Here is a 16084-nt window from a genome sequence, read left to right as displayed (position 1 = left end):
AGGACACGGAAAGCTCTGAGGAGGGCTCCCCTGTGCTGTGAGCAGAGGGTTGAGGCTCATGGAGAGAACGACATGGGCTTAGAATTCAGAGTCTCGGTCAAGCCACGTGACCAGGCAAGTAATTGCCCTCTGCAAACTACAAGCGTCTTTGCTGCAGCAGCAGCAACAACAACAACCTGTGATAGCTAGCACTGACTTCACAGGATTTTTTTCCCCATCTGAGACAGGGTTTCTCTGTTTAGCCTTGGTTGGTCTGGACTCTCTTTATAGACCAGGCTGGCCTCAATCAGCCAGCTCTGCCTCTGCTGGGATTAAAGGCATGTGCCACCATGCCTGGCCCAGAGGATGGTATTCAAATTACATTATCTCTGTGCTTGCTTGCATGAGTGTATGTGTACAGGCAGCTTGCAGGAATTGGTTCCCTCCTATCATGATGTGGCCCCTGGGTTCCTCAGGTTGCCAGGTTTGCTGGTTAAGTGCCTTTACCAGCTGAGCTATCTCACTAGCCCAAATCTGGCATCCCTAATCTCAGCTGCGCAGGGACAGCAATAAGATGAGGCTTGGGGAGTATGGTTTCCTAACTAGTTGCTCAAGTATACAACAGAACCATTTAGTTCCAGTCCCACAGGCTCTTCTCCATCAATTAAAGGGAGATGACAGTTCAGTTGCATGTCACCACGTACTTCAGCATCTGAACAGGGGTGAAGGAGCATGCTCTTTAAGATGGTCACTGCCTACAAGGGATCTCTTTTTAGCTTTCATGTGGGGCAAGAGCCGGAGAATAAAGCCAGTGCCCTGTGACTCATGGCTGGAGTAGTACTGCCACTTCTCAGGACCCATGTCATAGCAGTTGTTAAAAAGTATGTTTACAATTTTTTAAATTTAATTTTTTGTTTTGTTTTGTTTTTTCGAGACAGGCTTTCTCTGTGTAGCCCTTGCTATCCTGGAACTTTTTCTGTAGACCAGAATGGCCTTGAACTCACAGATGTCTGCCTGCTTCTGCCTTCTGCACACTGGGATTAAAGGTGTGCGCCACCATTGCCTGGCTGAGGTAACAGGCTTTTATTGAGGACTTTTATGCAGCTATGGGCTCTATGCCAGGTCTCTCTGTAGACTTAGCTTCACACACAGTAAGCAAATAGGCATTGGGCTTACAGAGGCACACCTCATTCTCAATGTTTTCCACACAGGCTCTCAAAACATCGCCTGGGCGAAGTTTTCATTCTCCTGCCTTCATCTCCTAAGCACTAGGATCACAGGTGGACATCGCTACCCCTCAACACTTTACCACTTATTTAATTAATTTGTTTTGTTTTGTTTTTGAAAAGGGGTTTAAAGTGGCCCAAGCTGGTCTCAGGCTTACCTTTATTAGCCATGGATAAGCTAGAAGCTCTTGGTCCTCCTGCCTCTACCTCCCAAGTGCTGAGATGAGTGTGCACACCACATCAGGACAAATTTAATATTTAAAGGGTGATCCCACAGAAGTTGCTTGTTGATTTTAATCTTAAAAAGATAAACTGGGGAGAGGCTACAAGGGGGCTCAGTGTTTAAGAGCACTGGCTGCTCTTCTAGAGGACTGGGGTTCAATTCTTAGGACCCACATGGCAGCACAACTGGATGTAAGTCCAGTCCCAGAAAACACGACACCCTTCTCCAGCCTCTGCAGGCACAAGGCCTGCATGTAGTGTGCAGACATACCACAGGCAAAACACCCATACACACAAAATAAACATTTGAAAGAAAAAAAATGAACTGGGCAGCGAGATGGTTCAGGTAACGGTGCCTGCCAATCTGAGTCGTTCACTCCCCAGGACCCACATGAAGAAGAGGAGCACCGACTCCTGAAGGAGTTGTCTGACCTCTACCCTCACGCAGGACACATGCCCTTCCCTACAAAATAATACATTTTTTAAAAATGAACTGAACAGTTACACGTGTTAGGCATTCTGCTAGCACCTCTCAGTGTCTATTTAATTCACTGAACTCTTACTGCTCTAGAGACTTCTAACAAGGAAATCAAAACTTCTGGTAATGGACGTTATTTTGCTGCTTTGTTCACTGTGGTCTGGGGCCTAGAGCCAGGGCTTCACATGCTAAAAGAAGGAGGTTTGAATCCGAGTCTTCTGACCAGCAAACTATCGTTCCTCCCACCAACCCAGCTCAGAGTTAAAACTGGAAGTTGTAATAAACATTTTACAAGTCCTCACTTGTAGGGCTGGAGATGGCGCTCATGCACAGCACTTATCTGGCACCAACTAGGTCCAGGGACAAGCCTTAGCCCTGTACGAGGGAAAAACACTGAAGAGCTGTGGAAAGTAGCCATTAAGACTTTCCTTAAATCAAGACAACTGGAAGAGGAAGGAAAACACACCAGTGAGTATTTCTGTGATGAACAAAGTGTCAGTCTTGAGTTTTACCATATACTGAAATCACAGCCAAGATGAGCCATGCGGTCCACTCAGGGAGGTACTTGATAAATACCAGGGCCATGAGGGCACTGATCATAATGAGATACGCCTGCTGCAGTCGAAGTGGGCCTTTCCAGTGAATGGCAATCATCCCGACCACACCAAAATTCCAGATCAGGAGTGCAACTGTGATGTAGTCCACAGCAACATTGTAGGTCTTAAACACTTCCCTGAGAAAAGTTAAACGAGGATTTGAAGTGACTTCTGTGCAATCAATCTCAGGAACACATTGTTTACAACTACAATTCTGGAATATTAACTATTCAAATCCCATTATTATGTTTCCTTATGGACTATGCTGTAGTTATTTATGGAACATTGTTTTTCTTTCTCTTTTCTTTTTCCTTTTTTTTTTTTTTTCAAGACAGGGTTTCTGTGTAGCCCTGGCTGTTCTGAACTAGCGTTGTAGACCAGGCTGGCCTCCAACTCACAGAGATCCTCCTGCCTCTGCCTCCTGAGTGCTGGGATTAAAGGCGTGCGCCACCACCACCCAGCTAACATCTTTCTCCTAAATTAAAAAAAAAAAAAAAAATCACATTTTCCTCAAGTAGAACTTATTTTAACAGGTACTACATTATTCATATTAATGATAAATAGTATCACAGGTCATACCTGTAAAAATAAAAACAAAAACTAAAAAAAAGTAAATCATATTACCCACAACAGCATAATGTATTTTATGAAACCTAGTTTAGAGTATCTGAAATTAGGAAAAAAAAAAAAAAAAAAAAAAAAAAAAGGCCAATTAAGTTTTAAGCTTTATAGAGGAAACATAAATGACATTATTTCCTTCCCACTTTTTTGTTTGTTTTGTTTTTGAGACAGGGTTTCTCTGTGTAGCCTTGGCTGTCCTGGACTCACTGTATAAATCAGTCTGACCTCGAACTCACAGAGAGCCACCTCCCAAATGCTGGGATTAAAGGTGTGTGCCACTACCGCCCAGCTGATACTATTTTCATAATGAAATTTAAGGTGTCCATTATAAAACACAACCCCACAGATGAGAACAATGTTTAAGAATAGAACTGGAGATTTATCTATTAATCCTTAAAAGGATGGTAGGACTTACAAAACAGAGTTTCTCTGTGTAGCCCTGGCTGTCCTGGACTCTCCTTGTAGACCAGGCTGGTCTCTGAACTCACAGAGATCCACCTGCCTCTGCCTCCCGAGTGCTGGGACTAAAGGTGTGTACCACTGCACCCAGCATAAAATGCCTTTTATTTAGAGTGCCTGTGTAGTGCTGGATGGCACGCAAGGCTTCATGCACACTGATTTACAATCCTAGCCCACTGCTTAGCACTCAGTATGAGTGTGCCTATAAAGGCACATGTAGAGGCCAGAAGTTGACACTTGCCTTATTGTTTGAGAAACCATCTCTCAATGAACTTGATGCTTGTTACTTTGGCTAGCTTGGCTGGTCAGCAAGTCCCTGGATCTGTCTGACCCTGTCTTCCATTGCTGGGGTTATAGGAGCTTGCCACTACACCCAGCTTCTATGTGGGTTCTGGGTATCCAAACTCAGGCCCTCATGCTCAACCAGCAAACACTGCCACCTGAGCCACTTCCTCAGACTCCATTTAACTTTTTTTTAATTAAAAAAAATTTTTTACGTGCTTAACTTTTTTACATGAAGAAAAATATTATTTTAACTTCTGGAGAACAAAATCTATCATCTAAGAGATTGTAACTATGGTTGACACCCTAAGCAGCACAAACTATGGCCATGGGGACTATCCAGGAAGATGATTTTTCTCCTATTTTGAACTTGTAAAATAAAGCAATGTTGAAAATTCTGCTGAGGTTGCAATGGTATATTATACTAAGCATTTCAGGTATCCTAAAATAAAACTAACCTCAACTCTTAGTTTATATGCATGCATACATGCATATAAAGATGTAAGCAGGCTCCCTCCCCTCTGTCTCACAGTCCTCCTCTAGGGAAAACAATGCTATCTTACCCATCTTACGGCGTCCTTCCACGGAGTCTACCTAAGCTATACCTCTTTTTTTGTTCTACACAGGGTTGGAGACAGGCTTGCCCTCAATCAGTAACAGAGGACGGCCTCGAACTTCTGATCCTCTTGTCTGTATGCCAGGGTTATGTAGTGTTAGGGATGGAACCCATGGCTTTATACACTCTAAGCAAGCATTAACATCCCCAGCCCCACAAATAGATGTGTTCTTATTAGATACAAATGGCAGTCTATTACACACAGTTTTTTGGTTTGTTTGGGGTTTTTGTTTTTTGTTTTTGTTTTGTTTTGTTGAGATAGGGTTTCTCTGTGTAGCTCTAGCTGTCCTGAACTCACTTTGTAAACCAGGCTGGCCTCGAACTCACAAAGATCCACCTGCCTCTGCCTCCTTGAGTGCTGGAATTACAGGCACGCACCACCACACTACACACAGTTCTATGACAGGCTTTTTCTTTTTAATTGTTTAAAATTTACTTTATGTATATGTGTGTTTTGTCTGCATATATGTATATATGCTGGTATGTGGACCTGGTGCTCAAGCAAGTTGGGAGAGGACAGTGGATCCCCGAGAAATGGGTTATAGATGTCTGTGAGCCACCACCATGTGGATGCTGGGGACCAAACCCAGGTCCTCTGCAGAACAGCCAGTGCTATTAACTGCTGAGCCACATCTCAGCTCCAGGTGTGAATCCTGACAGTGCTACTTATTGCAAGCAGGAAACAAGAAAATCCCTACCTATGGACTGCTCAGTACTCGTGGGTACAGATGACTACTATGAAGCCTGGTGACTGGAATTCTATTCCCAGGATCCACGGGGTGGAAAACAAGAACTGCCTCCCGCAAGTTGTCCTCTGACTACAATATGTATACTGTGGCACACCATCCCCAGCCTTAAAAAACAAATTGGTAAGTATGCGTATGTGTGTATGTGTGTGTGTGTGTGTGTGTGTGTGTGTGTGTGTGTGTGTGTGTGTGTGTGTGTGTGTGTGTGTGTGTATGTATATAAGCTCTCTATTTGGCCAGCACGATGGCTCAAGGGTAAATGCACTTGCCTGGCAAGCTTAACTACCTGAGTTTGATCCAAGGAACCCAGGGTGGAAGGAGAAAATGGATTCCTAAAGTGGCAGGTGGATCACTGTGAGTTCGAGGCTAGACTGGTCTACAAAGCGAGTCCAGCATAGCCAAAGCCACAGAGAGAAGCCCTGTCTTAAAAAACAAAACGTTGTTCTCTGACCTTCATAAGGGTGCATGCACTCACACACACACACACACACACACACACACACACACACACACACAAATAATAATACACAATAATATACAAATAATAATAAATTAAATGAAAGATAATATCCCTATCAATACTAACTCATCTTTTATGTACCAGTTAAGATACAGTATGTGGAAAAAGTGATTTCTTAAATAATAATTCATTAACAAGGTACATGGCTCTAAGGGCAGTGATGGATGTCAGAGTTAGTAAAAAGAAAGACTACAAAAAAAAAAAAGTGTATTACTTACCCCAAGTAAATGAATGAAAAAAAGAACAGCAACAACAGAGATGAAACAATAAGCCAGGCATGGATGACCTAGAAAAGAGACAATTCAAATATGACCAACAGATTCCATAGTTCCCAAACAAGGAGGCTCTGAACACAAGGAACAGGGCCTATGGCATGTGCTAATGCTACACTTGCCTTTCCTTTGTCATGCCTGAGATGGAACCTGTGGCCTCACACATGCTGGCCACTGCTGTACTACTAGGTTCTGTGGCATGCCTATGTTCTACCTTCTGCTTGGTTTTTGAGGCAGGGTCTCTCTGTGTAATAGCCTTGGCTGTCCTGGAACTTGCTCTGTAGACCAGGCTGGCCTCGAACTAAGAGATCTGTCTTCCTCTGCCTCCTGAGTGCTGGATTAAAGGAGTGTGCCACTACTTACCAGCTTCTATGTTCTACTTTTTTGTTGTTGTTATTGTTGTTGTTTGGTTTTCTGAGACAGATTTTCTCTGTAGCCCTGGCTGTCCTGGACTCCCTCTGTAGATCAAGCTGCTCTTGAACTCAGAGATCCACCTGCCTCTGCCTCCCTGAGAGCTGAGATTACAGGAATGTGCCACTGGGTGTGCTTCCATGATCTACTTTTTTTAAAAAAAAATTATTTATTTTAATCTTATGTGAATTGGTATCTTGCCTGCATGTATGTCTGAATGAGGTTGCCAGATACCCTGGAACTACAGAGAGTTGTAAGCTGCTAAGTGGGTGCTGGGAATTGAACCTGGGTCCTCTGAAAGAACAGCCAGTGTTCTTAACTGCTGAGTTATTTCTCCAGCCCCCATGTTCTCCTTTTAAATGGGAGAACAAATGGGGTTTTGGGATCAGTGAATAGTTATAATGAAATCTTGGGTGCTAGTCAGGGTCTAAAACAGAAAGCCATAAAGACATACATAAATACACATTTAGAAATAGCTAACATTTTTAATAGCTAACATATTTTTAAAAGTTATTTTCTAAAATAAGCAAAAGATATCAATTGGCATTCACTTGCCAAAAGTCAAAAAAGAAAACCCAACAGATATTAAAGATAATTTCTATTATTTCCCCTGTCATAATTAGAAAAAAAAAAAAAAGATGAACAAAAAGGAGTAATAAAGGGACTGGAAAGATGGCTTAGTCATTCTTAGTCATTAAGCGCATATGCTGCTCTTCCTGAGAACCCAAACTAGGTTTCCAATACCCACCCTGGACAGCTTCTTAGGAGATCTGAAACTTCTGACCTCCATGGGCACCTGCACTCATGCGCAGACACCGACACAGACATGCAAACATATGTTAACATATATGTTAATAAAGCCATTTAAAATTTCCTGCTTATATACATTTTTGGAATTCTTTAAATTTTTTGACACAAAGTAGCAAATTATGTTGGGTTATAACTCATGGTAGAGTGCTTGTTTAGCAGGCAGGAGAGCCCTGGGTTCAATTTCCAGTATGGCAGGATTTTTTTTTATATTTTGTAAGACAGGGTTTCTCTGTGTAGCTTTAGCTATTCTGAACTCACTTTGTAGACCAGGCTGACCTCGAACTCACATCAATCCACCTGCCTCTGCCTCCCAAGTGCTGGGATTAAAGGCCTGTGCCACCATGCCCAGCCAGAAATTTTTTTAAAAAGTAAAAATTACCCATAGAATTTAGAAAACATAAAAATACTAAAACTAAGATTTCTTTTCACACAATTTTTATCTACCAATGTCAACATGTATGAAAGCCTTTTAACAAGATTCAAACCAATAGTATACAACTTTGTATTTATGCTTTCCCTTCCCCTTGAACTCAAGAGATCTGCCTGTGTCTGCCTCCCTGAGTGCTGGGATTAAAGGTGTGCGCCACCACGCTCGGCCTGTATTTATGCTTTTTATGCTTTAAAACACAATCTGGTTTACGTAGGGGGTCTGGATCTGACTATGTAGCCAGATAGCCAGGCTGGCCACAAACTAAAAATCCTCCTTCCTCAATCTGGACATTATAGGGATATGCCACCACTGCCAGCTAGACTTCATCTTATTACAGACATATTCACATATAACACCAAATACTTTTTGAAACATGATTTAAAAATAATATTCAAAAAAACCCTAATATTCTACTCATATGTATGAATCTACAATTTAACCTTTTCCTACATATGAAATCTGTACTGTTCATATCTGCATATATTTGATATTTCTCTATCATCATACAATTATTATTTCTATTAACATGAATGTCCTGGGATATATATTTTTCTTTCTGAATTTTCAATTCTTTCACAGAAACTAATTTTAAAAATTAATTACTTAAAATTAGTTAAAGTGTACAGAGTTTTCCTTATTACTTAACTATTAATATACACTAACTAATAATAGTTATTTCACAAAAAGGTCTGGATCTTTACCCACCAATGTGTCAAATGTTAATCTGATATTTTGTATTTTCATTACTGAGGAAACACAGATGCACACAGTCACACATAGTCAAAACACACACACACACACACACACACACACACACACACACACACACACACACACACACACACACACACACACACACACACACACACCCCTATCTGTTTATTAGCTACCTACACTCCCCTCCTAATTTCTCTGTTTAGGATTTCTGACTTAGGATGCTGACTCCATTCTTCACATTGTAATTTGCGTGTTAATAAGGCTGTAAGGTTTTTCTGTTGACTGGTCACCTCTGATTGTCAAAGCCTTTCCTGATGACCAAGCAGCTCCCTTACTCCAGACGATCAATGACAACCCAGCCTTACCTTCTCTTAAAGGCCCAGACTTAGGCACGGCACCCCCACCCCCACCCCACCCCACTATGAGGAGCTCTGCTCTGCTCCTAGCAGGGAGAACTTTCTAAACCTAAGCTACCCAGGCTGCAAATCGCACTTTCAAGTTACATGCAGTTTATCTGTCACAGAAGATGTGTCATGATCAACTGCCTTTTCTGTGTCTAGCCCTGTAAGGTTTGTTTTTTTAATTTTTTTTCTTTCTTCTTCTTGCAGACACTGTACAGTCAAACTACTGATCGGAGAAATCCTCGGGGTTTATTTCCAAACAGGTCCCAGCAAGCTTCTGAATGTCTGGCTCAAAAGATCGTTCTACTTCATACTAGACACCAAAGTAAACAGCATTCTTGTGCAGAATTGGCTGTATTTCCTAACACTGGTACATTAAAAAATGAGTAGCACCAACGAACAAGCACAGAAATAGAGCTGGATACAAACACTCCAGACATTTTCAAACTTAGCATAATTAAAAGATCAGGACTAAGGACAGAATTAGCATATTCCATGTGTCTCTCCACTGAATGCAACTACACCTCAGCAGCTGGGCACTGCATGCTGAGGCAGGCAGCTGGGAAGGTGGAGGAGCGCCATTGCAGCCGCACCTCCACTGCAGCCGCACCTCCACTGCAGCCCAACCCTCCACTGCAGCCGCACCTCCACTGCAGCCCACAGCCGAACCCTCCACTGCAGCCCAACCCTCCACTGCAGCCCAACCCTCCACTGCAGCCCAACCCTCCACTGCAGCCCAACCCTCCACTGCAGCCGCACCTCCACTGCTGCACCTCTGCTTCCATACACTAGCAAGACAATGGGAGCCCCAGGAGCCCCTTTTCCTATTCTCTTAACCCGCCACCAGCCAGCCCTGAGATAGCAGAGAGGTGGTTGGAGCCCTGCATTACAGAAAACGGAATCTTCACTCAGATGGGAGCCACAGCATCAGGGACTGACCTCCCAAGTCTTGGCCCTGACACCAGGAAAACAGTCGCAGTGTCTAGGTGGGGGAACAAAAAGCACAGCCCCAAGAAACCAGAAATCACCCCTGGAAGCCTTTCATGAGCTACCGGGACTGGCTCCCAGGAAGCATGTATAGCCATGACTCTTTTTTTTTTTTTAAGAAATTATTTTATGTGTATGGGTGTGTGATATGGCAGAGGCCAGAAGAGGGTGTCAGATTCCCTTGAACTAGAGTTAAAGACAGTTGTGAGTTTCAATCTGGGTGTTGGGAATTGAATTCGGGTCTTCTAGAAGAGCAGCCAGTGCTCTTAACTGCTGAGCAGTCTCTCCGGTCTCTGTTTTTTGTTGTTGTTTTTGAAATAGAGTTTCACTATGAAACTCACCTGGCCTGAACTCTCTATGTAGATTGGGCTAGCATGCACATGTGTGCACGCTCGCACACACTCCACATGCATACATATACAAAAATAGTAATAAAAATACCTAAAATTTTATTATGTATTCATTTTGTGTCTGTGTGTTTTGCCTGAATGTATGACTATGCATCATGTATGCTCCTAGTGCCTGCAGAAGCCAGAGGACATCTGATCCCCTGGGACCAGAGTTATGAATGGTTGTGAGCCTCTACGTGGGTACTAGGAAACAAGCCTGGGTCCTCTGCAAGTGCTCTTTCTTAATTGCTGAGCCATTTCCCCAGCCCCATTGAAAGTTTTTTTTTTTTTTTTTAATATTTATTTATTATCTATATATTGTTTTGCCTGCATGTACCCCTGCAGGCCAGAAGAGGGCACCAGATTTCACTATAGATGGTTGTGAGCCACCATGTGGTTGCTGGGAATTGAACTCAGGACCTCGGAAAGAGCAGGTGGAGCCCTTAACCTCTGAGCCATCTCTCCAGCTTCCCCATTGAAAGTTTTAAAAAATTAAAAACAAAGTGTCCAAGATACAACTCAAATTACTCAGAAAAAAAATCAGTTTGTATTTAAAAAGACTCAACAAACACATGGTGGCTCACAATCATCAGCAACTCCAGTTTTGGGGATCCAACACCCTCTTCTGGCCCCCTAACTAAGACACCAGGCATACATGTGGTGTACATATACACATAAAATTAATAAATCTAAGCAGAAAACAATGACAAAAAAAGAATTTTGCACACTAAGAGTTAAAAACTTGTAGGTAATGTAATTTTTACTCCAGAAAAAAATTTAAGTATAGCATTTTACCCTAAAGAAATACCTGAAAAAGTTCTATTCATAAAAACATTACTTTTTATCGTAGTAAGTAGAAACAATGTCCAGCAGGAAACTTAGAAGACATAAATTATACTCACTGAACCAACTATTACATTAGCCACAGAAATACTTCCTGAGCATTTTTGCCAAAGTAAATGTTTAGAAAGGGCACACGAGCCAGGTGGTGACACACACTTTCAATCCCAGCACTTGGGAGGCAGAGGCAGGTGGATCTCTGTGAGTTTGAGGTCAGCCTGGGCTACAGAGGTGGTTCTAAGATATCTGAGCACAAAGAAAACCTGGCTCAAAACCAAACAAAACAATAACAACAAAACCCACAGAAAAATCTAGGAGGAAATAATGTAGCCTGCAATTTCTGCAGAGTCACATTTATTATTCCTATTGCTTGAAAATGATTGTAGAAATGCATGACTTGTAATGAGCTGTTGATTTTCTGAGGCTTGAATCTGAAGCATGTGCTAGGTGGCTGAAATTCAGGAGGCCGTCATGTACTTAGAGAGAGAGAAAAGAGGGAGGACAGGCTGGGAGGCTGGGCCTGCATCTTTGCGGCAGTTCCTTCCTGTGCTCAGTACCCGCGGCACAAAGCAGTGCTGCTCCAACGGAGACCACACAAGTGATGCTGGCAGTTCTCGAGTGAGGGGGCCAGTCACTAAGGAGCTCAGCATCAGCATTTGTGGGACACCTAAGTCCTATAGAGCTATTTTTCAGTAGCATACACAAAGTCTTTGGAATGCCACAGGCACACTATAAATCAAAATATTGAAACCACATGGACTTACATGAAAACACTTGTTTCCCATTTATGTCTTTTGGTACTTTTAACATGTTCCAGGATGAAAGGAAAAAGTAACTAAAAATTGGGCCCAAAATATAAGACACTTTCTTCTTTACTAGACCAAGTCAAGTACATAACAAGACGAGACGGCTGAGTGCTTGCAAGTTTGAACACGCGATGTCTAGAATGCAAGTAAAGATGGAAGGAGAAAACCCATTCCATAAAGCTGCCCTCTCAACCGTACAGATACACCCTGGCAAGCACAGGCCTGCACGCTCACACACACACTGTTCTGTACATACATACATACCCTCTCTCACACACACAGCCTCTCTCCTTTACACACACACTCACTCTGCCCCTCACACACATAACAACAGCACAGTTGTGAGGAGAAGAGACAGCAAGCAGGCCTACCTTGTAGCACCTGTATTTATAGAGGACCACTAGGAGGATGGTCATAACAACGATGACGCTGATCATGATGGCAGCGTTCAGAATCGAGTGCAGGGCTCTTTGGCCTACAGTGTCCGTATCTTCTGTGAATGGGGTATAGATTCTAAGGGGGGAAGAAGAAGAAACAGAGCACACGAGTGTTAATGGGTATCTCAAACCATATGCTCCTTTAAAACTGGAATTAATTGTGAGGTCTTTGGCTTACTAAGTGCTTTAGAACAGACCTTTCGCAGCTAATCGGTCAAGTAGGAATTTTTCATTTGGCTGGTTAGTTTTTTTCCAGATAGAATCTAGTAGGTAACCCCTCACTGGTGTGGACTCATCTTATAGCCAGGGCAGCACTTGAGCATGCCATCTTCTGGCCTCCGCGTTCTAAGTGTGAAGCTTACAGGTCTGTACCACCCCGGCTCTAACTAATAATTTTTAAAAATATACACATATATGCTATTATTTTAAATTGTGTGTGTACTGTGTGTGCATGTGTATAGATGTCCATGAAGGGCAGAGGCATCCAATGCCTGGGGCTAGAACTCAAAGTGGTTATGAGGTAGATGTGAGGATTATGAGCCAAACTCAGGACACCTACTAGAGTGGTGCACCCTCTTAACTGATGAGCTACCTACCCACCCACTAGCTAATACTTTTTAACCTAAGAAAAATAGCTATGCTTTAAAATGACTTCTTCAAAGTAAAAGGAAACAGCTCCTATGGAGCGATGAGGTCACAGATGAGCCAGGCACTGGCGCCATCTAGTGGACGCTTAGTACTGAAACAAGGATCTTTAGATTCTGCAACATTTTAAACTACCTAGGCTGATTGTTATTAGGAGGTGACAGGGTTTGAATAGTCTTTTATCTGTAGGGTGACTATAATTGGAGTTATCTTCTCATGTTTCATTTACATAAAAATACCTTTACTCCAGGGGCCAAGGCTTCCAGCCCAATGACTTTCTTTCTGCCCTTTATAGCAGGTGTGGCCATGAGACTACGTAATGGCCAAGGGACTTTGCATAAGCTATAGAGGCAGTTTCTGAAGGGAGTGCCCTCGGCTATGTGATGCCTACGTTCTCTTCTTAACTTCCTCCTGCTGCTGAGGCTCTAGCCCGGGCCCTACAGGAACCTGAACAGAAGCTGAAGAAAGGAGCCCATGTGCTTCCTGAATAACGACCATACACCAGTCTGGACTGCCTACCCCTGCACTACTCTGCAGGAGAAAGAAAAAAAAGGTATCATTGGAGTCTTTACAACAGGGTCATAAGGCTGGGTATGGTAGCACACACATGTAACCCTAGCACTCAGGAAGCTGCGGCAGGAGGATCAAAAATTTGAGGCTAGCCAAGAAAGACTACCATGAATTCCAGAGCAGCCTAAGAAAAGGTGAGAACAGACTGCTATAAGAAATACTAGGAAGGATCTAGTTCTCGTAGATGAAGGTTGTTATTGTTAAAGACTTAGCACAGGGTGAGGACAGTAGACTTCTCTTGTGTAGCTCAGGCTGGCCTGGAATTTGCACACAGCAGAGCATGGCCTGATTATCCCTCCTCCACCGCCCCCCAAGTGCTAAGATTCCAGGCATATGCCACCATGCTTGTGTACTAACCACCCACACACATACGGTTCCTAAACCTCTAAAGTCTCATGAGTCATTTCCCATTATAGGCCTGTGCCACTAAGAATTCAATTCACAAAAGTTAGAGAGGAGGGTGGGGGGGGAGGAGAGAGAGAGAACATTCCAGCATGTCAGGAGGAAGAATGATGGTTCCAATGTTCCTGAGGCAGGAAAGACTACTGCCAACCTATTCGGTTCCACATAAATTCAGCCCTACTCAAAGTCCGCATCCTGAGAATAATTCTACGGCATTCTTTTGTCACTTACAGCATCACGTCATCAATCCCCATCATCTCCACCCCCGCAGGCCATCAGAGAGATGGACTCTCCCATAGTCTATGAGCACAGAGGTCTTCAGGAGGATAACACATGCTATGAGGAAAAGCCACACTGGCCTAGAGAATGAAACACGCATACATACAGCTGCCCATCCTTCCGGGTATAGAAGCTGACTGACTTGATGGTGGCGACGACTACCACCATGCAGAGGGTCACGGGCACAAAGAGCATGATGACATGCTTGGCTCCGTATTTCAGGGTCAGCTCTTCATCTTCTTCCTCATCTTGTTCCACCACCTGCCGTGAGCTACTCTGGGGTCGGCCATTAGATATCGGCTCAGGGTTGTCAAGTCTCCGCCTGTCATGGTGCTGCTGTCGTTCTTGAACGTCACTCTAAAAGCACAAGAAAACCATTCAGTAAATCCGACTCTTAGCACAGGCAAGGCCTTCTGTAAGACCACACCTGGAATTAGTGGAACGAGCCCACAAATACTTAAGTTCTAGAACTCTGAAACAAGACAAAGCTAACATAGATAGTGCACAGCTCTACTGTGCACATTATTACTACTACTTCCTGTGGGAACTCAGGCCCTCCCTTGTACCTAGGTCTTGGCTCACCACACCCTCCTCCCATTCTCCTCCTAAGACAAGTGGACTCCTCTTTGGAGGTGTCATTTAAATACTATATACCTGTATCAATTTTTCCTTTTTATGATTTGTTTATTTCATATACGGGTGTTATTCTATGCACCACACGCATGCCTGGTGTCCATGAAGCCAGAGGAGAGCATCAGATCCCCTGGACCTGGAGTTAGAGTTGTAAGCTGAATGTGGGTGTTGGGAATTGAACTTGGGTCCTCTAGAAGAACAAGTGCTCCTAATCAACCACTGAGCCATTTCCCCAACCCTAAATGTTCTTTATTGCAGGTACAAACTTAGTAATCTTATCTTTTCAAATGAATGAAGTACTCTCCACCTGACTATTATTATAATTATTCTGAGGATTTTGATATTCTGAGACAAGGTATCTCATGTAGTCCTGGCTGTTCTGGCATAGTCTCAGTTGGTAGACCAGGCTGGCCTTGAACTCAGAGATCCACCTGCCTCTGCCTCCCAAGCACTGGGATTTGTTATTAATAATGCTTTAATGTGTGTAGCAATGTTCAAGGTATCTCTCTGTATTTTTTTGCACATCATGTAAAACTACATTTTAAAAATTGCTTAGTTGAAAAAACTTATCCCAGCCAGACATGGTGGTAACATGTCTTTAAGAATCCTGGCATTGGGGCTGGAGAGATGGCTCAGAAGCTAAAGCACTGTCTACTCTTCCAAAGGTTCTGAGTTCAATTCCCAGGAATCACATGGTGGCTCACAACCATCTGTAATGAGATCTGGTGCCCTCTTCTAGTGTGCAGACAGAACACTGTATACATAATACATACATACCTACATACATACATACATACACACACGCATACATTCAAACATACATTCATACATACATTCATACGTACAAAGAATCCTGGCACTTGAGAGTTTGAGGCCAGCCTGTTCTACAAGTGAATTCCAGGCCAGCCAGAATTTCATAGAGGGACCCTGACTCAAAAACAAAACAAGCTAGCAATCCCCTGGACAGCATATGGGCCTTAAACAATTGTGCTGTTCATGTCCTCATCGCCCCACCCTCACTATGCCTAATAAAGTAAGGGAACATAAATGCTAGGTGGGTGACTGAATGCACTTACAATCTTCCATAAGATCTCACTTCCCTTAGTTAAACCAAAGTGTCATCTTGTTACACTCATTCTTTTTTTTTTTACTTTTTATTGATTCTTTGTGAATTTCATATCATGTACCCCAATCCCACTCATGTCCCCATCCCTCCATTATCTGTCCTTGCAACCTGGCCCACAAAACAAACAAAACAAAAATCTTGCCGTAAAGCTGCAGTGTTGCGATACGCCCCACAGTATACTCTT

General features: G+C 43.0%; 1 protein-coding gene across 1 annotated transcript in view; it reads right to left on the bottom strand.

Annotated features, from left to right (window-relative positions):
• The window catches only part of Psen1 (presenilin 1), a 45613-nt gene that overhangs the window by 10088 nt on the left and 19441 nt on the right, over positions 1-16084 (bottom strand). Inside the window, exons 3-6 of the mRNA XM_051148899.1 lie at positions 14248-14498; positions 12180-12321; positions 5964-6031; positions 2418-2638 (exon numbers count right to left, since the gene is read on the bottom strand). Of these exons, the coding sequence (XP_051004856.1) occupies positions 2418-2638; positions 5964-6031; positions 12180-12321; positions 14248-14498 (682 nt within the window). The remainder of the gene's footprint in view (positions 1-2417; positions 2639-5963; positions 6032-12179; positions 12322-14247; positions 14499-16084) is intronic.

The sequence above is a fragment of the Acomys russatus genome, chromosome 1 (assembly GCF_903995435.1).
Source record: "Acomys russatus chromosome 1, mAcoRus1.1, whole genome shotgun sequence".
NCBI lineage: Eukaryota > Metazoa > Chordata > Mammalia > Rodentia > Muridae > Acomys > Acomys russatus.
The sequence above is the reverse complement of the archived record's forward strand: the minus strand, read 5'-3'. Positions and strand labels throughout refer to the sequence as shown.